This window comes from Anarrhichthys ocellatus, unplaced genomic scaffold (assembly GCF_004355925.1).
Source record: "Anarrhichthys ocellatus isolate YVR2014 unplaced genomic scaffold, GSC_Weel_1.0 scaffold35, whole genome shotgun sequence".
Classification (NCBI taxonomy): domain Eukaryota; kingdom Metazoa; phylum Chordata; class Actinopteri; order Perciformes; family Anarhichadidae; genus Anarrhichthys; species Anarrhichthys ocellatus.
Genome location: NW_022280065.1, coordinates 2,763,350 through 2,787,566, shown reverse-complemented (window position 1 = coordinate 2,787,566; position 24,217 = coordinate 2,763,350). Strand labels below are relative to the sequence as shown.

At 39.4% G+C, this 24,217-nt stretch overlaps 2 protein-coding genes and 1 long non-coding RNA gene across 3 annotated transcripts; 2 read left to right on the top strand and 1 right to left on the bottom strand.

The window, feature by feature from the left end:
• Positions 1 to 1,700: 1,700 nt before the first annotated feature.
• LOC116393885 (uncharacterized) lies at positions 1,701 to 12,464 on the bottom strand. Its single transcript, XR_004213409.1, has 5 exons — positions 4,377 to 12,464; positions 3,904 to 4,222; positions 2,612 to 2,666; positions 2,367 to 2,478; positions 1,701 to 2,279 (listed from the first exon to the last, which is right to left on the bottom strand). It is a non-coding gene; the product is annotated as an uncharacterized LOC116393885 (long non-coding RNA).
• LOC116393884 (IgGFc-binding protein-like) lies at positions 7,371 to 16,712 on the top strand. Its single transcript, XM_031866589.1, has 13 exons — positions 7,371 to 7,642; positions 7,949 to 8,017; positions 8,453 to 8,736; positions 9,402 to 9,975; positions 10,771 to 11,369; positions 11,753 to 12,320; positions 12,828 to 13,078; positions 13,214 to 13,558; positions 14,185 to 14,752; positions 14,869 to 15,068; positions 15,567 to 15,941; positions 16,025 to 16,290; positions 16,484 to 16,712. Exons 2-13 carry the CDS (start codon positions 7,975 to 7,977, stop codon positions 16,491 to 16,493), a joined length of 4,083 nt encoding a protein of 1,360 aa, XP_031722449.1. The 5' UTR covers positions 7,371 to 7,642; positions 7,949 to 7,974; the 3' UTR covers positions 16,494 to 16,712.
• A 3,550-nt stretch (positions 16,713 to 20,262) lies between these two features.
• Positions 20,263 to 21,990, top strand: ecm1a (extracellular matrix protein 1a). The gene is made up of 3 exons (XM_031866593.1): positions 20,263 to 20,500; positions 20,598 to 20,854; positions 21,277 to 21,990. The coding sequence occupies exons 1-3, from the start codon at positions 20,428 to 20,430 to the stop codon at positions 21,472 to 21,474; spliced, it is 528 nt and encodes a 175-aa protein (XP_031722453.1). The 5' UTR covers positions 20,263 to 20,427; the 3' UTR covers positions 21,475 to 21,990.
• The last annotated feature ends 2,227 nt before the right edge of the window (positions 21,991 to 24,217 follow it).

The following is a 24,217-nucleotide window of genomic DNA, read 5'->3' as shown; positions in this document are numbered from 1 at the left end:
GCAGGTCTTGTCGCGCAGCCAGAACGGGAAGGCTCCAGGTCAGCAGCAAAGACAAAGCTATGAATTAAGCTACTGGAAACCACAGCGCCTTCATACCTGCTAGAAATATGTCACGCTCGATATTCATTTCAAATTTAATTTTTGTTTTTACCGGCACAACAAGCGTTAAAAATCTCTTTATAGTTGATTTACAGACTCAATAAATCAAAGAGTTCCATATTTTGTATTCATTTTATGAGATAAATACTCTCATGTCTCATTATGGCTTTTATGTTTGTATGTGTTATGTAAAACAGGGCATGATAATGTGTAATAGTAGAGGTTTTTCTCCAAAAACAAATGTTGTAAAACTTAAAAAATACACTCTTCCTGCTCTCTGAAACATTTATTAAGGATTAATCATACATGTATTAATGAGACATGGGCTATTTATACATTCTAAATAGATCTGTAGTTTAAAATTTGGTATAGACACTTACTATGAGGGAATTCTTGGTCTGGGTCAAAATTGACCCGAACCATACTGTGAAGGTATCAAATATAAACAGTATGTAAGGGTTAAGGTAACATTTTGATTTGCATTGAGAGAAATATAGAAAATCTGCCCGGAAGCTGTTTGTTATTGATGTATTTTTACAGCCGTTTTCAGAGTCATTCTTCTTTCAGAACTAGTGAAATCAACCGGTTAAGTTAACAACATACACTTGATGCATGAATACTTGTAAATTGCTAAATTTCTGCTCTCAGACCGTCACGACTGCGATTCACAGGATGGAGTTGATGGACTTCATGAAAACAGGCGGCCACCACACGACGTTTAATATATACTTTTTGTTTTGCAACAAGACTAGGAGACTTGGGAACCAAAAATAGAGATAGCTACATTTTGCTAGCTAGGGAAGTTGTGCCGTAATGGTTGTAGTGTAAGAAATTAATCCATTTGTAACTAAACAACTGAGCTATTGATGTAAAAATATTTATTTTGAAAGTATATACCGGAAGCAGTCATATGCTATCGTTTCTGTATGCGGGGGAAGAATTGAGGGCTGGCAAAAGAGCAATGCTAGCTGTATACTGCCATCTAGTGGTCACATCACGTTACTATATCATGTGCATTGTGTTAAGGCAGACACAATTACACAGGGTCACTTCCGGTAGGCACTTTCAAATTAAATACAGAGACGGTTGTAGTTACACACTGTGTCCGCCAGAGGGCAGTGTCTACATGTGATTGTATTCTATGGGCTATAAATGCTGTTTTTAACCATAAACTCTAACAAGCGCTGAAGCAGACACAATAGCATATTGAGGGTTTTAGTGAACACAAGTGTTAAATCTTTTTTGTATACCATACCTTTTCACAGCATTATAGTTAGAATTGATATAAAAAAACTCTTACGGTTAATCAACCTGCTCTGTTAATAGTTTTGACAAATCCTGAGTTTATGCCCTCTTGTGGCCGCAATGAGCAACTACAACAGCACTACTGTCAAAGCAGACACAATTATATAGTTGTACTTCCTGTCCACAATGTCAGAATAAAAGCCTTTTGAACTGTTTCCGGTGTTCTGTGATTCCTGGTGGTATGGCGTATCATTCTATTACTAACAAATTATCTAATGACGTGGGAACATACAACACATATTATAAATGAAGCATTTCCCCACTCATTTGAAACAGCCAAGAGACGCAGGAACCGCTTTGTTTTAAAATGTGTTTTATTAGCATTAAATGAAGCTTCTGACCTGTGGCTCTCAGTCAGAAGCAGCATGGCAAGTCAATACACGGTCGTATTTTATATAAATCTACAAAAATGAAATTTGACGATGACATAGATAATAAAAACTGGTACAGGAACATTTGATGTCATCATTGCTTGTTTCATTCGCTAGCTTTCTTGCTAGCTGGCAGTTGTACTAGTTTGCACTGTAAGACGGTAATCAGGGGGAAATGACAATACAACTCTCTTTAAAAAAAATAGGTAGTCATGACATGTAAAAACACCAAACTTTGTTAATCCATACGCTGATTTTCTCAGTTTTACCTCCATTGAGTTTTTAACAGAATGCAGTTTATTAATAATCGTGAGGCCCTCTAGTGGCCACAACATGTACCTTCACCACTAGTGTCACGATAGACAACGTAACATAGCGACACTTCCGGTAATCATTTTCAATATAAAACTTTAACGGCAAAAGTGAGTTTACCAATTGTTGAGAGTTGAGATCTTACTCCATCTTCTTCAGGCGAGAGGTTAGGCTTTGATGCCACACGATGTCCTAAAAGACAGAATTATACTGTGTTAATATCATTCAACTATTAATGCTCCATTTTCCACAAATGTCTGATCGGTACTTGTGACTTACTTAGCTTTCTCCTCATCCTTCACATAATCACATATTGGCCTGTACCCTATCACTTGTGCTTTCAGATTTGTAATCTCTTGGTTCCAGGCGTCAGACTCTGCTTTTAAAGGTGCTTAGTATCAAAAAAAAAAGAGAGAGAGAAGAGAAGAGAAGGAACAATTTAGAATCAAACAGTAATTCTTGTATTTCACCACATGATGGCACTCGCAGCTGAGAATTATCTGTGAGGTCATTGTGTGTCGTACCTTCAGTCTCTGTGAGTTCCTTCTCCCTGGCGGCCAGCTCGTCTGCTTCTGTTTTCTACAATAGTGTCGGAGAAATGTCAGTCGATGTGACATGGAAGTTGTGTTCCACAAACACTGAATATGTACTTGTGATTCTTTATACACTACAATTACATCCAACCTCTAAGACTGGTGGGCTCAGGAGGGTGTGTTCCCTCCAGACCGAGGCCCCTACTTCCCGCGCCCTCGCTCGGACCTCAGACATCTTCGAATTTGACTTTCATTCTGATCTGAACTACACACGTCTGCAAAGTTTTCTGAATGCATCTGGCACGGTTGCTATCGCAGTGACACAATCTGTCCACAGATATGAATATGGAAATATAAGCCACCTCTGTCGTCGCTCTCGCTACAGTGGGTGTGTCTCCCTGACTGCATTTTGACATGATGACAACAAACACTCTCACAAGGTGAAAACAATTCCATGTTAACCATGAAGTCCTGTATTAAAAATCCCGCTTAAGTAAAATAATAATCAATGCAATTTACTATTTAAAGTACTTGCTCTGCAGAAAAATGTACCACATGACTGATATGTTATTAAATATTACATAGTTACTACTGACTGATGCATCAATGCATTTACTGTTATCGGGGCCTGAGGTGAAGTTGCTTTAATAAGTTCACACGATGGATTTCAAAGGGTTGTCGGATGTTTAATGGGGCAGAAAAGACTTTTCTTCATTTTTCTTGAAATATTGGAAAATTGTAATTCTGTTTTTTAAATGAAGACATTTAGAGAGTAAATGGAACCGCTTACAACGTATAGTCATCTGAAACATCACAAATAAAGTGGCATAAAAGTGAATTAGCAACCTTCAAATTTTACTTAAAGGAAGAGTGTGTAGAATTTAGGGAGCTCTATGGACTATAATATGAATAAGTATATATCCTTTAGTGTATAATCACCTGAAAATAAGTATTGTGGTGTTTTCGTTGCCTTAGATGAGACGTTTACGTATACCTACATACGGAGCAGGTCCTCTTCAAGGAGCCGGCAAACCAAACCTGACACTGTCTCTAGATGGAGCCATTTACATTTTTGTGCTGGCTACTGTCATTGTCCTTGACACACAGGATGAGTGTCAAACAAATGTGTGCAAGCTAAGCGTGAGGATTTGTTTTCCTAGACTACGCCCTGTCCTGCAGCATTTTTCTAGCGTCACACAGCCGGTGAATAGCCACACAGTCAAGTCCACTATTTTTTTTTGAAGCAGAAAGAGAGATGCTAAAGCAAAAAATAAACTTTTCACCTTTCTTGCTTCACAGGCGTCAACTTCTGTTTTCGTCTTCTCCATGTCTGGGCCGGTTTTGGCCACCTCAGCCTCCAGATCCTCCACTACTTTTTCCCCCTGAGTCAGCAGCTTTTCCAACAGGACTTTAGCGGTACCTAATTGTGATTGTTCATTCCCGAGTCTCTCGAACTCCATTGGCAGCTTATCTGTTTCCTTGTACACTGTGTTCAACAATTGTTGTTGACTCAGAATAATCATCACCAGTGCCATGGACACCAAAATGGATACAATGACGACAAGCCCCAGAGCCCTCATTGAAGCTGTTTGGGTTTTTGTACTGTGGAAAGATTGAAAACAACGAGAGAGATAAACATACCTGCAGAAGCAGGGATGACATGTTTCACAGTGTTTGGTCCAGCTTCTAATCAATAAGAGTGTGATAACAAACATGAGTTAAACTTCCTACATGCTGAGTCATATTTCCATCTTACCTTCTTTTCTGTAGTCCACTTCAGATCTTGCTTTCATCTATTTACACACAGATTGTGTGTCTCTTCACAGCAAACAATCCAACTGTCCCTAGATTAACAGCCAGTGTCTCTACTCACTTTTTGCCCCCGCCCTGTTTCTCAACAGACCAGTTCTCTGTTTGACTTTGACACTGCAAACAGGTCGAGTAGCTCACACTGTTGTGTCATAAATCATCAGGTGATATGCAATGTGTTTTTTTACTGTGATGGGGAGAGAACCGGTTCTTTCTAAAGAAAGAAGCTGATGGCTGATTGGAGCAGTTGATCACACCTGTAACAATACTGGAGGGTTGTGGGTAAATCAAATTCAGTTTCAACTGGAACTGTTTTAGTAATAAAATAATGAACTCAGTGTCTTCAAAAGGCAAACATGAACTGTGTGTGTGTTTCTTACTACAACAAGGGGAACAGGGTAAGTAGTGCGCACACAGCTTCTGAGATCTCTTCCGGTTGTGATTCATTTTCTGAAATCTCCGGTTACACGATAGGCCACGCCTCTTTATAAAGATGGGTCTCCCACTTCCCTATATGATGAGCTGATTGACTGGTGAAGAAATTAAGCTAAGACAATGGACCACAATGGACTAGCGTTCAACAATGAAATTAGTTTGATCGGTTCAATAATAGCACAAGTAAACACAAGTTAGGTTACTAACGTTACATCTTAACACTGTAATTGGTGATTAACTTTATTTATGTTGACCTCGGCTCCTCGGTTGATCTCCACATGGCTCTGCTCAGAAGGATGAACTGAAGCTGTGAGGTCCAAAGTCACGTTCAGGAGCAGTCAGTCACGTCTTGTCACTCAAAAGTGACTTGTAGGCAATGAGCAGTTTGAACAATAAAAATATTCTATCGTCATTACAGACACATTAATCTACAATAGACAGTACGATGTTGATGATCGTGACTCACTGAACTCGTATAGAGAAGCGTGTATCCACCACTTACTGTATTATGCTGATAAAATATAGTAGTCTGCTGTTATGATTAATTGACGGCATTGACTGTTAATTTACATGCGGGGGAAGAACATTTAACTGTATGTTACAGTTATTATAAAATACTGTAAGATACCGTTGAAAATCCACCGTAAATTTCCAGTAGTTCATTATAGCTTTAGTTATCTATGGACTGCTGTTGTTATCCTGCTACACTAGTTAACCCCTGGAACTACTCCATGGAGCTCTTTCCCTCTACTTCATTATCTTTGTCAACGCAGGTCTGTTCGGCCTGACTGGCGTCACTCGAGTGAATTTAAAAGAAGAGCTATTTGCTCAAACACTAGACAACACAGTTTGCAAGCAGTTTAATTTCTTCCCCCTTTGATTGTCATTGTTTGTTTTTCTCCTGAAGTAAAGGGAAGGTCCGTTGTATCAGCCTGTGGCTTCTGGACCTCTCCTGTCAAATTTCACGTTATTTTTTCATTATGGTTTTTAGGAGGTCTGCAAATACAATAAATGTTTCGTTAGTTACCAAGTTTATTGTCTGTTACATCTTCCATGTTGACATGAGGCTGTTCCAATCTAAATACAGTAAATACTGTTATACGTGCAGCTAGGAATCTTACCATTCAGTATCTGGTCTATATTAACTTTTGTTCCCTTTTAAATGTTTTAATTTGTTATATAATATTATGCATTTACAGATTTAATTTGCATTTAATTGCATTGCCATGATCTGTATCTCTCTCTCTCTAGACAAGCCTGTGAAATACTGGGAGAATATAGTCTGGTCAGATGAGATCAAAATTTAACTCTTTGGATATCATAATACACACCATGTTTGGAGGTCAAATGGCACTGCATATCACCCCAAAAACACCATACCAACAGTGAAGTTTGGAGGGAACATCATGTGCGGGGCTGTTTTTCAGCATACGGCACTGGCAAACTTCATATAATTGAAGGAAGGATGAATGGAAAAATGTTCTTGATAAAAATCTGCTGCCATCTACCACGATGATGAAGATGAAACGAGGGTGGACATTTTAGCAAGACAATGAACCCAAACACACAGCCAAGGAAACTCTCAACTGGTTTCAGAGAAATACAATGAAGCTGCTAGAATGGCCCACCGATGATCAGCTGACTTGAATCCAACATAAAATCTAGGGAAAGAACTAAAGATCAGAGTTCATAGAAGAGAGGCCCACGGAACCTTCAAGATTTGAAATCACACCTGAGCAATGCATGCGCCTAGTTTCTCCATACAGGAGGCGTCTTGAAACCGTCATTACCAACAAAGGCTTTTGTACGAAGTATTAAATAAATTTCAGTGAGCGTGTTCAATACTTTTTCCCTGTGTCATTCCATTTTATTACACATAACTTAATTTCTGAACTTATTTGTTTGGATTTCTTTGTATGTATAGATTATTTGGGTTGTTCCCGACATCTGGTGAAAAGTTCATGTCAATAGCACCTTTAGAAATATATTTACTGAGAAAAATGGTGACGTGTTCAATACTTATTTTACCCGCTGTATATGTGTGTGTTTGTCAGATATATATATGTGCAAACAAAGACTCTTTTACCTTTTGAATTGTGTTCCTGCAAAATAAATAGAACAATCAGATAAAGTCTTTATCTTTTAACATCACACAAAACACAACGTTGGTACAACTAAGAAACAACACCACCATGTCCCAATATGTCCACTATCCTGCAGGACAGCAGAACAGAGCTCCACTTGATCCTTGCGAAATAAGTCATGATAGTATTGAGAGTTATGCATTTAAACAACTCACACCCACCCATGATTCTTGTAGGTGGTGACAAAGCTGCCACAAAGTCAACAAATAAATCATACTTGTTGAATGTTTTACAGTAACACTTTGAAGTCAAATGGATGGGCTCAAAGCCAGCAGACCAGTCACATATAACAAAGGGACTAAGAGTCATTTCAAACTGATCTGTATAATAATCACAGCGGTCTTTCATCCTGTTTTAGGTAGTTTTGCTTTACCCTTTGACCATAATTTGCTTGTGCTTATACACTAGTTCTTGTTTTTTTCACTGCAGTGAACTCCTTTATGACCTGGTAAAATACGATTAACTTGTCTCCTGGTCAACAAAGGTTTTCAAGACGTGTGTCACGTGATGCTGTATTTGCTCACTTCTGGGAAAAGCCACATAAAGAAGCTTGGTCTATTGGTGGAGGTCAGAAAGTATTTAAGGATCCTCAGATCCTGCAACTGAACCCCCGAATGCCTGTTGACCAGCACAGGTGAGAATGATTTAGATAACTAAAGTATTAAACAAAATAACAATTCTGTTCTCTAGCTATTTTGTAAAAGGTTTTTGTATGCATTTGTCTTTTCAGATGCTAAAGTCAAAATTGATGCATTTCTCTCTTCCTTTTTCTTGTAATTTATTTCTTTTTTTTCCAATGAATTTATTTCTACTGTTCATGACAAAGAGACAAAATTGAGGATTGCAACATTTTGGCATCTATCTATTGAGATGTGTTTACTTGCAGGATGACCAAAAGTTAAAAAGGTACAATTTTCCTGACTTATTGGTTTCTTTTTAGGTATTAGGTCCCCTCCACTGACAAACATGGGTGTGTTTGCTGCAATCGTTTCAGCTCTTCTCCTGAGTGGTAAGTTATGAAGCATTATTTTATAAATAATGAAAATGACAAATGAAAAGTGTTTCAGTTAGACGTCTGTATGTGAGTTGAACTAGATCACAAATAAAGTTAAAGAAACAGCTTGGACTGCAGAATAAATCAATACATATTGTCAGCTATAAATAGTAGAAGATTTTATGTCAATGTGAACCATAAAACAATACATTGATGACTCGACTGTGGACATTAATTCTAGGATCTTTGAAGGCTTTAAGTAATTGAAATATAACTTTTGTCACATACTGAATGAGACTCAACTGTTTGTTATGGTGATACATTTAATAATGTCGTACTTAAATGTTTGAAGTACATTTTGCAGAACCTAACTTATTCTTTGTTGACTATAATCCAATGGAAAAAACAGTCAGGAAAAAACACACTAAAGACATTTATAATGTTTTCCAGGGTTTTGCAGAGGAGGACCAACTACTTTAACACCACAGTCAGGCACCTGCTGGGTCATTGGCACTCTCCACTACACTTTTGATAACTATCACTACACCTTCACGGGCAACTGCACCTACACCCTGGCCAAGAACTGCCATGTTGATGACACCCTCCCGGCCTTTGAGGTGGAGACCAAGAACGCGAACGAGGGCAACGTACAGGTCCCGACAGTGGAGACGGTCACTATCAATGTTCACGGGATCAACATCGAAATACTTCGCTCTGAGTTTGGTATTGTTCGGGTGAGTCAGTCAGTAGTGTTGCACTGTTTCATGTTTTGTGTGTTGGCATTGTTTGAATGCTGAGTATTCTAATCTTCGTTGTTATAGTTGAAAATTCTTTGATTTTTTTGTTATATGGGATGCATTGGCTTTCTATTTGTATTCATTTAAGTGCAGTAGAGGCCATGTTGTAGTTATTTTTGTGGTAGTTTGGAGTTTTTAGAAGTTTACATTCCACTATTGTTAAAAACACAGATTTTATTTGTGAACTTCTGATTAAAAAAATATTATTTTTTTAAACCTAGTATGACTACTATAAGGACAACAAAATCAGTAAAGAACTGTAGAGAAAGCTTTAATACTGACATTTACATAATATAATATAATAGGTAACTGAAAAAAGTAAAATATGAAAAATCTAAATATTTGACACAAATTTAGAGGCCTTCTTTTTGGCTTCTGTTCAAAATGTAATTATGGTTGTGTGTTGAGGAGACGTACATTTTTTTTGTCTACTCACTTCCTTGACTGGACTAACTTTTAAAATGTATAGTTTTGGCGATATTCTACTATCTAACAAACAAACAAAAAAGAACCAAAGCAATGAAAATATCTTTGGCAGGTGCAATGTGGTGTCTCTATCAAACATATTGTTGTATTAAATGTGGAACTGGATCTATTTTCAGGTGAACTATCAAAAATGGAATCTCCCGATCAACTTGAACAATGGCCAGGTGAAGCTTTTCCAGAGAGGTCTGTATGTCATCATGGAGACAGACTTTGGACTGAACCTACAGTACGACTGGAACGAGTACCTCGCCGTCACAGTGCCCGGCAGTTTTGCCGGTAGTGTGTGCGGCCTGTGTGGCAACTTCAACAACAAAGAGGAAGATGATCTCACCACTCCCAGTGGTTCAGTGGCCAGCAGCGTGGCAGCGCTGGGAAATAGCTGGAGGGTTCCCGGTGCCGCAGACGATGCCGGTTGCCACGATGCATGTGACGTGTGTGAAATCTGTCCTCTCGATGAAGTTCAAAAATTACAGAAGCAAATCTTCTGTAGCGCCCTCATACTAAATTTTGTAGAACTTCTGGGTTGTCAACCTGACATCGACTCCAGCATCTTTAAAAGTAACTGCATGCTTGACCTCTGCAGAGGTGAAACTGTGAACACGTATCTCTGCAACACTCTTCAAGGCTTCGCTGAAATCTGTCAGAGGTCTGGGGCCAAAGGTCCCAACTGGAGGACTCCGACTGAATGCCGTGAGTAATCCAAAGTGTTGAGTTTTTTTCTTTTCATGCCACTTTCTTCTCCTACTTCACTACATTTTGTAATAACATACATTAATATAGTACTAGTTACTTAACAAAATAAGATTTTTGCAATAAATTTAGAAAATATGACACTTTGTTATAAATTAAACAACCGAACAGTATATACACAGCTGAAATAACTAGTTAATTAATCAATTAGTTGAATGACAGAAAATTGTCAACAACTAAATAATTTTTAATGCAAATATGCAAAAACACTTTATGATTGTGGCTTCTCAAATGGGAAGATTTGTTGCTTTTCTGTTTAATCGTTTTAATTTTTTTGGACTGTTGGTGGGTGTGTCCCTTTGGGCTCTGGATAATTGAGACGGCATTTCTCGCTGTTTTTGATCGATTAATGGAGAAAATGTTCGTCAGATTAATCCATCATGAAAAAAATCATTAGCTGCAGTCCAATATAAAATGCTTACCTCTACCTCAACAACAACAACAGTGAATAACTGTTTTATATTAATGCATGAGTAATAATAATAATAAAGGTCTAATAATAAATAATAGTGTGCTCACAGGGGTTATGTTTCCTCATATAGTACTTTTACTTTCATACTTTAAGTACATTTTCCTGATTTTACATAGTGTACATACATTTACTTAAGTAATATTGTCAATGCAGCACCAGAGTATTTTTACATTAGTACTTTTATTTAAGTAAAGGATGTGAATATTTCCTTCATCACTGAATACATGTGAATAACTGGATCTGTCTCTTCTTTGTCCACACAGCTACACCCAAGTGCCCAGAAAACAGCCGCTATGAGTTCTGTGGGAGTGGCTGTCCTGCCACATGTGCAAACCCAAACACTCCTACAACATGCAATGCCACCTGTGTGGAGACATGTGTCTGTAATGACGGCTTCATGCTCAGCGCCACCAAGTGTGTCCCCCAGGCTCAGTGCGGCTGCATGTATGAGGGTCACTATGTGGAAGCCGGAGCCTCCTTCTGGGGCGGTGAGAGCTGCACCAAACGCTACACATGCTCCGCTGGTGGAAGTTTGTCTTTCAATCAGATTAGCTGTCCCGCAGGGCAGCAGTGCCAAGTAGTGGAAGGGATCAGAGGTTGCTATCCTGTCAACTACGCAACGTGTATGGTATCTGGTGACCCACATTTTGTGACATTTGATGGGGATCGCTACAACTTCCAGGGCACTTGTGTGTATCAGATGGCTGCCGTCTCCTCCAATCAAACCAGCCTGGAAAATTTTAGCGTCGTGTTGCAGAATAATGGTCAAGATAAGAAGATTGGGTCCGTTGTCCAGCTGGTGGAGGTCAAAGTGGATGAAGACACCATCGTCATCAGCAAAGAGCACCCTGGCACTGTTATGGTAACGTATAAACCATCATACTTGTAGGGCTGCAACTAATGATTGTTGTTGTTTTAATAATCAATTAATCGATTAATTGTTCAGTATATAAAACACCAGGAAACAATTAAATATGCCCATCGAAACTTCCTAAAGCTAAATATGACGTCATTGAATGCCTTGTTTTGTTCAATCAGCTGTCCAAAACACAAAGATATATTGAGTTATACGGTTTTAGTATCAAAATTGGTCCCAATTCATTTTTGTAAATAAACTAAGAGAATAATTGACTAATTGTTGTGGCTCTACATACATGTAGTTATTTTCTAATTCTATGTTTTATTATTATTGAGTTTACAAATTACTTTATCAATTTTTTTTCCATTTTCTATTATCTTTTTAAGGTAAATGGCGAGCTCTCCTACCTCCCTTTGACGCTGAACAGCAGTAAACTCCATCTTTACCCGAGCGGCTGGTTTGCTGTTATCGAGATGGACTCCGGAGTGAGCGTGTACTACGACTGGAACAGTGTAGCAATAGTCACCGTTCCCAGTACGTACATGGGCAAGATGCAAGGTCTTTGTGGCAATTACAACCTCAACCCCAAAGACGACATGCAGATGAGAGATGGGAAACAAGCCACCACCTCTGAGGAGCTCGGTCAAAGCTGGAAAGTCGCCACAATCCCCGGCTGCGTAGACGGCTGCAGAGGCCCATGTCCCGGCTGTAACGCCACTCAGAAAGAAACCTACAGCACTAACAGTTACTGTGGCCTCATCAGCGACCCCGCAGGCCCGTTCCGTGACTGCCACGCCAAGGTCGACCCCGCAGGTTTCCTCAACGACTGCTTGTATGATGTCTGTCTTTACCAGGGCGGCAGCAACATGCAGTGCAAGACTTTCACCGCCTACACAGCCGCCTGCCAGCTGAAAGGTGCCACAGTGTACTCCTGGAGGTCAGCTCAGTTCTGTGGTAAGGACATCTACTATTTATCTACGGAAGTCATACGCCCCCAGCTGTAACCAGCTGACAGCCAGCCAATTGAATCATAGCTTCCAATCGGCCATGCAGCAATCACAGCCCACTCTCACTTCAAGGAGGTTTCTTTAAATATGACTCCCTCCTCACTGATTAATTTTACACCTACGCTGTTACAGACCGTACTGCTGGCAAAGCTTTGCCTCCTCCACCACAGCCTCCACCCTTTTTAGTTCAGAGTTCATCTTTCAAGGCAAATGGTTGAAATGTATTTATAAAATGTACTTCTGGCTCATTCCTGTAAACCCTTGGGTGTTGTTGCTCGGTGCTCCCCGTTTTGGCTTGGTAGCTGCTGGCTAATCCGGGGAGCATTCAAAGAGCGGAGCCATCATCGCCAAGTTTAACTGTATTTCCATTTGTTGCAATAAATGGTTAAAATCTATGACGAGAGTGTTCCTCCATTATACTGCTAAAATAATTCTGACCCTGCCTTCTTCCTAGACGCTAAGTGTCCATCGAATAGCCAGTACGAGCTCTGTGGCAGCGGCTGTCTCCGGTCATGTCAGAAAGACCCAAACTGTGGAGCTCAGTGCATGGAAGGATGCGTCTGTGATGAGGGTTACCTGCTGAGTGGAGGTAAATGTTTGCCTGCCGACCAATGTGGCTGCACATTTGAGGGGAAATACTACCAGCACGGACAGGTCTTCTACCCTGATGTCCTTTGCCAGAAGAAATGCACCTGTAATGGCACAGTAAGGATGACATGAACGGAGAGTTTGTATTAGTTATTTGGGTTTATTTTTCCAAGATCTGTTTGGAACAATGGGAATGCATTTTAATGCATAACATTTTCAACAATGATCAAGCAGGTATGTCTTTCATATTAGGTGCAGTGTAAGCAGTCCTCTTGTGGCACAAATGAGAAGTGTGAGATGAAGAATAACGTGCGATCATGTCAGCCTTTGAGAAGCGGACTTTGCTCCATCTCTGGAGATCCACATTACAACACCTTTGACAACATCACCTATGACTTCCAAGGCACCTGCACCTACATCGCCGCTAAAAGCTGCCACATGAGCGACACGCAGCTCCCCGAGTTCTCTGTGGTGGTGGAGAATGACAAGTGGTATGCTTTGTCTGACAATCCCAATGTGTCAGTGACAAAGCTTGTAGCGGTAGAAGTTTACGGAACCCTCTTGATGCTTCGCAATAATCAAATTAATATGGTTTGGGTAAGTGACTGATATTATTTAAAGATGCGATAACCGTACTTTACACTAACAATGATTTAAATGTCAATGTGAAAACAGAGTTACAATGTGAAAGTAAGTAATTCTAGGGATGAACCTACTGAGAATTATCAACTGAATCTGCAGATCCTTTCGGATTTCCATCTTATTTTTTAGTTGTCCGGCCCACAACTTAACCATCTAGGTTCACTATCAATGCTCTAATAGTGTCGTTTCATCCACAGCAGGCAGCTGTTTTCAGCAAAACAGCTCCATTAAACTCTCTGTACACTACCTGCTCAAGACTAAACAACAGACAAAGTTAGCGTTGAGCCAGATGAACACAGTTTAACATTTAGTAGCTATAGATATAGTTGGTAGAGACCAAAAACAGAGCTTTATATTTGCAATGAAAGTTTGCCATATGCCAATGCAAACAAATCAGTTATTGCTGGTTTAAGGGCTTGAACTGAGTTAGGGAACTATGCAAATGAGGACAACAATAACAGCATAAACAGTCAAAATAGGCACAAATGTTTAAATAGTCAATTGAATATAATTGAATGACAAATGTATGTAAAATGAGAATAAATGATGAGTACCCAAAAAAATTATTATTATTTCTGCAGGTAAATGGAGTCCTACATCGCATTCCTCTAAACCTCTTCAATGGTGCAGTGAGGGTTTATCAGGAGGGGGCAAATGAGGTCATTATTACCGACTTTGGACTGAGGGTCACGTATGATCTGGTCTACCACGTCACTATCACTGTGCCTGGAAACTACTACGGCAGAACCTGTGGTCTGTGCGGCAATTTTAATGATGACAAAGCAGATGAGTTCCAGCTGCCGAATGGAAATTTGACCAATGACTTCCAGACCTTTGGAGCAGCGTGGAAAGTGGCCGTGCCTGGAGCGGTCTGTGAAGATGGCTGCAGTGGCGACCAGTGCCCCAAATGTGACGATTCTATAGAAGCTGCGATAAAGGCAAAATGCTCAATAATCACCGATATCAAAGGTCCATTTGCTGCTTGCCATGATGTAATTGATCCCACCTCCTACTTAAGAGATTGTGTCTATGATGTTTGCATGTCCAACGATGATGAAAGCGTGCTGTGTCAAAGTATCGCTGCATACATGTTAGACTGCCAATGCTTTGGCATAAAGATTGGGATCTGGAGAAGTGCTTCTTTTTGCCGTGAGTCTGCACATTTGTATTATTCATTGTACACTGTAATATCCATCTCTAACTCTACATCTGTTCAACACTTTTACATTTACTGTATAAAAAAAACTACTATTATTTGATTACAGCTTTTACATGCAGTGCTGGCAGCCATTATGACACCTGTGCACTACCGTGTACCTCTCCCTGTCCTGGTCTCCATGACATCATCACATGCACAACGACTTGTGCTGAGGGCTGTGCCTGTGATAAAGACTACCTCTACAATGGAACTGGCTGTGTGCCCACTAACCAGTGCGGCTGCTATTACAATGGCCAAACTTACATGGTGAGAAGATAATGTATTATTAATTCATCATAGGTAGACCCGATCTGATGAAGTAAACCTGGATATTATTCAGTCTGTTGATGAATGCATCTTGGCTTCTAACTAAAGTTTGTGACGAGGCTTATGGAGTGCTCCACATCAACACATTTGACATTACATTTATAAATGCATGGACGGTAGCACGGATGTGAGAATTGTTAGATTGTTAGATTTGTTAGAAAATGTCAGCTGTGCATGGAAAGGAGACCACGCACAGGGGCGTGTCTGACGGTGTGACGTCACATTGGCCCATGACCCTCGCAGATGCGTCAAGCATAAATCAAGCTCTATTCTTGTTGCCTTCTTGCAGGGGCATTTTTGGGGCACAAGAGTTCATCTCCACCATTTGAAATGTTGATGATATGTACACTAACACGTACTCCCAACTGCATTACACTATGAACTAATAAAGTATGTAGGCCACTTTAACCATTAACCAAACCATATGTTTTGCTGCAGATTGGAGAGTCCATTATAACTGACGACTGTCACAGGATTCACACCTGCCAGGCCTCTGGTGTAGTTGTGTCCCAAAACATGTCATGTGACCCCAACGAGAGATGCATGGTCGAGAAAGGCGTGATGGGCTGCCATGTTCAGCATTGCCTTTTGGAGGCCAATGGGACCTTCACTGCATTTAATGGAGTGGATAGTATCATTACAGTGCCAGGAGCCTATGAGATTATCCAGAGCTGTGACGTCTCTCCAACGTCAGTCTGGTTCAGGGTGGTGGCGAAGTTGGAGATGTGCACTCCTGGTGTCAACACACTTACAGCTGTGTATGTGTTCTTCAATGAAGGGGTGATCACAGTCAACAGGAAACATGACGTCTGGGTAAGTGTCTGGATAAAGATGTGACATTAATCTTACTTTAAAAAAATGAATGTTACTATAAAGTGTTCAATCTGTGTTCACAGATAAATGGAAGAGCGTTGACTCAACCCACTTTCTCCCAGAACAATGTGAAAGTGGTGGTCTCTGACAATACATTGACAATTAACACTTCCAGCCTTCAGGTGTCCTTTAGTTCAGCTGATGAACTCACTATTACTGTCAGCGACAAAGTCGCTGACGTGGTATGTGGGGTATGTGGAACCATCAGGCCTGCTCAACTACTCAGGCCGAATGCTGCCTCTGCGTCACTGAACTTTAGGCAGTGGATAGCTCCAGATTTCCCCGAATGGTAAGCAACATAAATGATGCCTCCAAATAATGACTGATACTAAGAAGACCTCAATACCATTAACCCATAGAGTGCACCAATTTCCCCAGGAATTGTATTTTTCTATAACAAAATCTTACAAAAAAAATCTTACTGCACATACATGGCACTATTGGAGCTTTCCTGAAAAAATATTTCTCTTTTTCTTTTTCAGTGGTTTGTAAATTTCAGTCCTGCCAGCTTTCCATCAACTGCATTGATCAACATCCTTCAGCACTAACCCAACTGACAGCATCATTGATTCATGAAATTATTTGTATTGATATAGAGAAACCCATATCCATGTAAATCCCATTCCTTGCTTCTTTTCAATTTTCAAAAGTCTGAGAAATATGTTTGTCCTGTTAAACATCTGTAATAATAAAAAAATGAATGAAAACAAAGATTTTGCTTGGGAATATATATCAATATATCAACCACTCAAACAAAATGATGATGCATTTTTACTGTGTACTCAATAAACAATTAGTTTCATGTCTGTCTCTTATGTGTAACTGATTCCAATCTGTTGACCCATCATCGAACCATCACGGTGCTGTAGCATCCCCATTTTTACCTGAAGTACATCTGTTTGGAAACAACACAAATTAATACAAAAATGCCCATTATGACACCAAAAAATATAAATTCTTCTGATTTTTTTTTGATGTATTCTAGTCTTGGTCACGAAATAATATACAGTATGATATACCACATGCTGAACCAAATGTGGCAATACACATTTTAGAAAATATTTAAATATGTATGTGGTGGTTACTATTAAGGCATTGCAGTCATTCATGGAAAGGACATTTTGATTTGAAAATTACTTTTTTTTAAAGACCCCATTGAAATAAAATTCAAATTGTGTCAACATTTTTTATATAGCTTTCTCAACAGCTCTGTGATGAATGATAGCTATCATTCACATAGCTTTTGGGATTGCCCAGTACCACAAGGATTCAGACTGAACATAAAAGACAATTTCAAATCCCACATAATTTGACAGTATTTGGTAAACTCTGAGCCAAATGTCAATAATTTTTAAAAACGGTTTAAAAAATAAACAATGCAAAGAAAAAAAAGGTAAACCCAAAGACATTGGGTTTCTTAGTAAAACAATAACTCATTCTACTAGTTACACTACTAATAAATGCAGTGGCGGACCGTGTAGTTTATACCTGGGCCTTCAGGCTCTGAGCCGTGAACCCTCCGGATGACACGATTTAGCTGCAGTGTAGGTGCAGGTGCCTAGGAAGTCATAGATATGCTAGCTGGAGATTCTGTCATGTGGATCACCAGCAATTGAGCAAAGGTTCCATTTCCCCCTGGTTGATATGTTAAGACATTCTTGATCAGTGCACGCGTCTCAAATGGCCCACGAGTGTGTCTCATTATGCACCTGTGTAGCAGTGATATTTTCAGAACAGCTGAAAAGGTCAAATGTGGCAAGTAAGGGAAACGTCACTGTATATGAAGCTTACAGAGACATTCGTTTTGCTGACAGTCTGGGGACGGAAAACTCTGTCTCTTTCTTTAATGTTTGCCTTTGTGCATACACATTTGTTCATTTCAGATACTGGACAGACGTATTCTGCACTCCGCTGGGACACATTGACTCCTTTGCTTTGACATTTCTATAGTGTAACTGCGGTGATGGCTACATCAGGAGCCTTTCTTGTCATTGTAAAAGCAAGCATCACACACACAACTCTTAAAAAAGCTTTCAGGATTTCTGATGGCACAGCATTTGCTGAAATGCTGACTGTGAAATTGCGTTTGAGTTTGACAGAAAAGTTGGTAAGTTCTCTATTTTATCTGCATAATAACACTAATTAATACAAGACTGGACAAGATAATCAATCATACTGTGATAAATCTGCTAGCAAAGCACCTTGGATACCATATAACAAAACAAACAACAAAATAAAGTTTGAGTTACACTGGAGCAACACTTACATGTAGTAGATGAGAGAGGATTTAAATCCAATAAGTCACTATTTGACAGTTGCAGATTGCATTGGTGATAACAGAGCACAAGTTAAGGGTGATAAATGTATCATATCTGAAGTCACACCCCAACATACATCTGAAATACAAAACAAACCAATTACTCAATTACACTTCTTCATCAACACAATGCAGACAGCAGGAATGATCATGTGAGAACTGCTTGAATTCTAGGAAGTGAAAAACGATTAAAGTGGTTCAATGATTTTCCACTGAGTACGTCCTTCATTCCTCTCACACGAAGGGAGTCAAAACACTGGTTGTAGATAACAACATGAGATGGGATGTTCTCATGTTTATATCTGTAGCAGATAACAGAAAGCACACTCATCCTGTTTTTTAAAACGGGTTGTGGGAGTTCACCGTCCAGTGTTGACTTCTGAGAAAGACATCAGAATTGTTTTGATAAGCGTACCAGTCTTTTCAATGTTGTTTTCCCACTTTATCCAGTAAGCAAAACATCACTGAGATTGGCAAATGCTCAAGATTTTTTTTTTCTACTCTTTAGATCATTTTCATTTTAAAAAAGTGGGAATTTCCCTTTTTTAATTGTCCTTTTTCAGGGAAGACATTTTGACATCTGTCTCACGGTTCAGATGGACTGCAGATTTATTTTTAGGAGCCTAGATAAAAACATTTGAGCTTTTCAATCCTGAGTTGTGGTTTAGCACAGCATTTCTCAAACTTGATGATGCTCTGATAAAGGCTTTTGATGGGGCCTTTTTACAATTTGAATTCAATGGTATTCATCCAGTAGATTTATATGTCATTGTCGTGGACCAAGGCACAAGGAAACAGGCTTTAAATTCAAAAAGTGGGTTTATTTTCCCAAAAATGATTCAATAACAATCATTTACAAAGAAATGAATTAACAAAACAAGACATTAACTCCATTAACAAAAAACATCCCCGAATCAAACTGAGGGAAACTATATACTGGCTGACCAAACCAACGAAAGCATACAGGTGAGGACAACAAAGACAAGAACCACAAGGTAACACAAAACCTCCCAGATCCCCCCATGCTGTCAGAGCTCTTGGTATGGTCCTTGGCTCAGGCCGCTTGCATAAAACCAGGCTCCACCCTCAGCCCCATCTTTTGTCAGACCAGGAAGGGGAACTTAGCAGCCAGGTAACTTTCATTGTGGGGCTGTGGCCACCACAGTCATCAACCTATTTCAACAACACAGTTTACAAAAAGTAACTCCACACACAGCCTCTTTCTTGAGGTATCATTACAGTGTGGTGAGTGTAATTCTGCAGAGGGCACATTGTTAGAGCTTGGCCTGCTGTCCAAAGCATTATCAGCATCTTTACCAAAGTGGTTGATCTGACATTGTATCCAGACTCCAAGCTGATCATCCTTGGTACAACAGAGGCACTGAACACATTAAGGAAGTCTCAGATGTATTGCCTATGGCCTTTTAACTGCGAAGAAAGTTCTACTCCAGCATTGGAAAACACCAGAAACTCCCGTTAGTACAGTACTGGCTTAATTACTTGCCTGATACTCTATACAAAACATTTAGCTTTGTTCTGAAAGACAAGTTGGATTCATTTTTTTTGTTATATACTTATTCATTAACTCACTTATTTATATTCGGTTTCATTATGTTTCGTTGGACTCGATATGTGTTTAACATGTTCTGGCTACTTTCTTTAAAATAAATATAACATGTGTTTGCATTTGGTGTAAGGCAGCATTAATGTTTTTAGAAACTGTATCACTGCTTCCATTAAAATAAATATAACATGTTTGCATTTGGTGTAAGGCAGAGTTAATGTTTTTAGATACACCTGTGCTTCCCCTCTGAAGACAAGTCAAAATGGTAAACCCATATCATCATGGAATACTTATTTCCGATATGATTGCAGACTTTTGAGACCAAATAGTTGTTGCATGCATCAGCAGATATCACTGAAGTTCAAACTCATTTCGTTTTTTATCTTGACAGCTCCCAACACACACACAACCCCTCAACCCTTACACCCCCACTTCCAAGCATTGCACGCCCACAGACTCACTCCCTTTGCCCCATATAAGCTGGTTGCAGATCCAGTCACAATATCTTTGAGCAACATAAGCTCCGGCTAGACAACCATACAGCCATGATTTCGATTGGAGGCCTCACAGGATTTTGGATGATTGCACTGCTGACTCTTCATGGTGCAGATGTGGGAGGTAATTTCTTCAAGATTATTTAAATATTTATACTTAATGTACTATTCTAATCACAATGCTGTTAACTTCTGTGTTGCTTCCTGTTCTTTGCCTACAGAGACCAATAGAAGCTCTTTCAATGAGCCTGACGTGCCTTTCCCACCTGCCTATCCCACTACTCAGAACCTCGCTGCCATCTGCCATCAAGGCCAAGGCCGTCCCAGATACCTACCTGGCTTCTTCCCGAGATCCAGGGTCAGTCACTTCCGCCGCCGTGGAAACGCCATCAATCGTCTGGAGTCGTGGTACAGTTTGTGCTGCAGCGACCAGATAGCACAACAGAACGACCAGATCCTCTGCTGCACCCAACAAGCTGTGAGTCTCTGCCTGTGTTTGTGTGTGGGACAAATAATGAGATACATTTAAAAAATTGTTTAGGAAATATACCAAGTATTTTGACACAAATATAATTTAATTAAGTAAATATATAACAATGTCAATCGCAAGATTAATTCAAGTCATAATTTAAAAAACAGGTTCAATTTATTGCCTTTTACAAGATGAATGGTGACAAAGGGACCTCAGTGCCCCAGTTCAGCAGGACCAGCATCAGATAGGCGGATTAAAAGACAATACACATCTTAAAGGAATACCTGTGTCCAGTATCCTGCACCCAAATACAAAGGAATGGATTTAACTTTAGAAACTAAAAGTGGTTTGGACTTGTGAAGATAAAATTTGCTTTTCACAGGGAGATGGAATACAACTTTGTGAACTTCAGTATGTTTTTCTTACAGTGGAAACAAACCCTGTCCCAGTTCTGTACGGAAGAGTTCTCCACCATGACTGGCGCATATGTGTGCTGTGGGGACAGAGGAGACGCTCAGTGGGCGTGCTTTAACAGCGAGCTGCCAAACCCAAACTATGACCCAACACCAGGCTACATTGCACCCCCCGTCCCCGTGGAGCCAGGATTCACCTTTAACGCTTGCTGAAGTTGGTCAAACGAACTAAATCTATACAATATAAAACAAAAGTGAACAGAATAGTTAGGTCGAGGTATCTTGGAATGAAATAATGATTTTTGTATAACCTTGGGGGAGTGAGATTGGGTTAATGCCTACATTAGAAACCATACATGATAGGCTGAGCTGATAATGTGATGTGTCCTGTAGATCTTTGTCACAGAGGCGGACAGGGCATGCTGGTTGTGTTAATGCTGAGTAAGGATGATAACAGCTGAAGTCAGTTATTATTTTGACATGTCTGTATTTTAACCAACTTTGTCACAACGGGAAACATGTTTTTTAAATGCATTGGTAACACTTTATAATAACTACACACTATGAAGCATTAGTTAAGTATGAGTAAACACTTACTTCATCATTTATAAAGCATTGTTCCTACATTAGCACTCATTAGTATGCTATTCATAACAGTTTGTTTTATTCCTGATTAATAAGCTCGTCTATAATGTGTTTTATGATTGTGTTTTCATACTTTATAAATTATGGATTCCCCATTTGTAAATTAAGTATTATATATATTACAAACCAATTATTAAGGAGTTGTAGATGATTAATAACATCCAATGCATTTTTTGGCAAATGTTCACTCACAGTCATAGCTCAAATAAATTGTGTCCTGAGTTGATTTCACAGCTTCTAACATGTACTGTAGTATTCTTTGTTTGGGAAATAAAGGATGAATAAAGACATTAAAGTTCTCATGTTTTTTGTTACTGAACAAGCTACTGATAATGGACTTGATATAACTTTAGAGAAACGGCAGGTTGGCAGCTTCAAATAAGAAAAACAATGTTGAGTTTTGAAACAAGTTTAGTTCCTCAAGTCTTGTAATAAAAACAAAAAGTCACTAGGGGTTGCTATTGGATTTAATAATTGGGTGTGGGACATTTACAGATCAATGAGATAATGAGTGTACTGCACAACCAGAATAGCAATGTGAAGTTAAAGTCACAATTAGATATTTTTAGAAAATCTTTAGAAGATGCTTTGTATTGTCGGGTAAAGTTAGGAAAGTAACATCCCGCGAACTGTCAGCTGTTTGATAACAGACAACACAACCTTGGTGATTACTCATAGACATTAAATTACAGCAAACCTTAAGCTTTCACTGATAATATCTGCTACATTTTCTCTCTTACTTGCTGCACACAGAAGGGAGGCACGCATTGACGAGTTATATTCAGCAGAGAAAGTTTGTATTACTAAATAAGAACTGACTCATTTGATCAAATTAATCCCTCCACAGATATAGGATTTTATTTGATGATATTCTTTTAGGGTTATGATGTCACAAGTAACAACGGACAAAAAAACCTTAATAGAAGCTTCTTGTGTAACAACGACCTTTAGTACAGCCCAATGGACTTTCACTTAGCTGTTTTTTCAGAACCATGGACAGCGCTGCTTCAAAATAGTCTCTGATAATGCTAAGTTCTAATGTGAGTGCTCTGATTAACAATGATCTTTTTCTAATTTTGAGACAGTACGTATATCGTTGTTATTTAGCCCCTCTGAGGCTAAATGGTTTCATCAAGGTAGCATGTTTTTTATATTACAACTAACTGAGCAGCCAATTAAAAGAGAAATCCGTTCTGCAATTATGCAATTATGCTTATAGGGCAACTTCAGCACAACGTTTCTCATGTTGGATGGCATGTCCAATTCCTTCATGTCCTTAATTTGTTCTGATGCATGACAGCATCCCCGGAGAAAAAGAGCAAAAGCCTGTAATGCTTGAATATCATCACCTTTAATGTGTCCATACAAGTGTCCAGCTGAAGACTTTGTCCATACAAGCAGAAGACATTTTTTTGTTAATTTCCAAAATGTTCTCGGAGAAGAGCTTTCTTGTATCCTGGAGGAAGATGTTGGCAGCTGCGCACTATGTCTCCTTGCTGACCTCTGTTGTATTGTTCAAGAAAGTGCAGGCAGTTGCCAAAGTTGTCTTTTCCTCTACTCCATTTTCAAAAGCTCTGATGAGGTACTGAAGAGGATCTCCATTAAATACTGGAATGTCTCTTGGTGGGAGAGAAGATGAGAGATTTTGTTTGACCAATAAAGCAGTAATGTCATTTTGTCCTTGCATGATATTAACAATGTCCCTGACAGTTATCAATGAGCATTGGCGTTTGAGAGTGCATATGCCCCGCTGAGTCTCTCTGTACATGAATGGGTATGGATGCTGGACCTCAGTTGAGTTTCTTGCACTTGATCTGTAGCTTGAGTATGGGCATTGGTTCTGACTGATATTTTAGAAACTTGTTCCTGTGTGTAAGAAGTCAGTTAGCTAACTTTTAGGAATGTAAGCAGGCACAGTAGGATTGAGATTACTGGTGTTTTGAGTATTAGCCTTTTCAAAATAAGAGTGCATTCCATCTGACACTATAGAGCCATTCCTTGATGCACTGGCCTCCAATATGGGAATTTTAGCATTAGAAGCCGCCATCTCTGTTTCCAATGCAAGTCTTTATTTTTCCTTTCTCAGTTGTTCCTCTTGTGCCTCTATTAAATGTTGTTTCTCCAGTGCTGCAACACACCAGCTGCTCTTTCAGCTTCAGCCATGATGCTGCAGAGGATGCTGTAGAGACACGGGATAATTGAGATGAAGTTTTTGTAAGGCTTGATTTAGAGGGTGAGACATTGGAAACACTGTCCTCGGGTCCAACTTCCTCCGAGTCTATCACATGTACATGTTCAACACATTTCATAT

What these genes read in the sequence shown, in the direction of transcription:
- ecm1a (XM_031866593.1), top strand. Translation starts at nt 20,428, where the DNA reads ATGATTTCGATTGGAGGCCTCACAGGATTTTGGATGATTGCACTGCTG. An exon ending in TCATGGTGCAGATGTGGGAG is followed by an intron (nt 20,501 to 20,597) that starts GTAATTTCTTCA and finishes CTTTGCCTACAG; the next exon opens with AGACCAATAGAAGCTCTTTC. An exon ending in TCTGCTGCACCCAACAAGCT is followed by an intron (nt 20,855 to 21,276) that starts GTGAGTCTCTGC and finishes TTTTTCTTACAG; the next exon opens with TGGAAACAAACCCTGTCCCA.
- LOC116393884 (XM_031866589.1), top strand. Translation starts at nt 7,975, where the DNA reads ATGGGTGTGTTTGCTGCAATCGTTTCAGCTCTTCTCCTGAGTG. An exon ending in AGCACCCTGGCACTGTTATG is followed by an intron (nt 11,370 to 11,752) that starts GTAACGTATAAA and finishes TATCTTTTTAAG; the next exon opens with GTAAATGGCGAGCTCTCCTA. An exon ending in AATGCACCTGTAATGGCACA is followed by an intron (nt 13,079 to 13,213) that starts GTAAGGATGACA and finishes CTTTCATATTAG; the next exon opens with GTGCAGTGTAAGCAGTCCTC.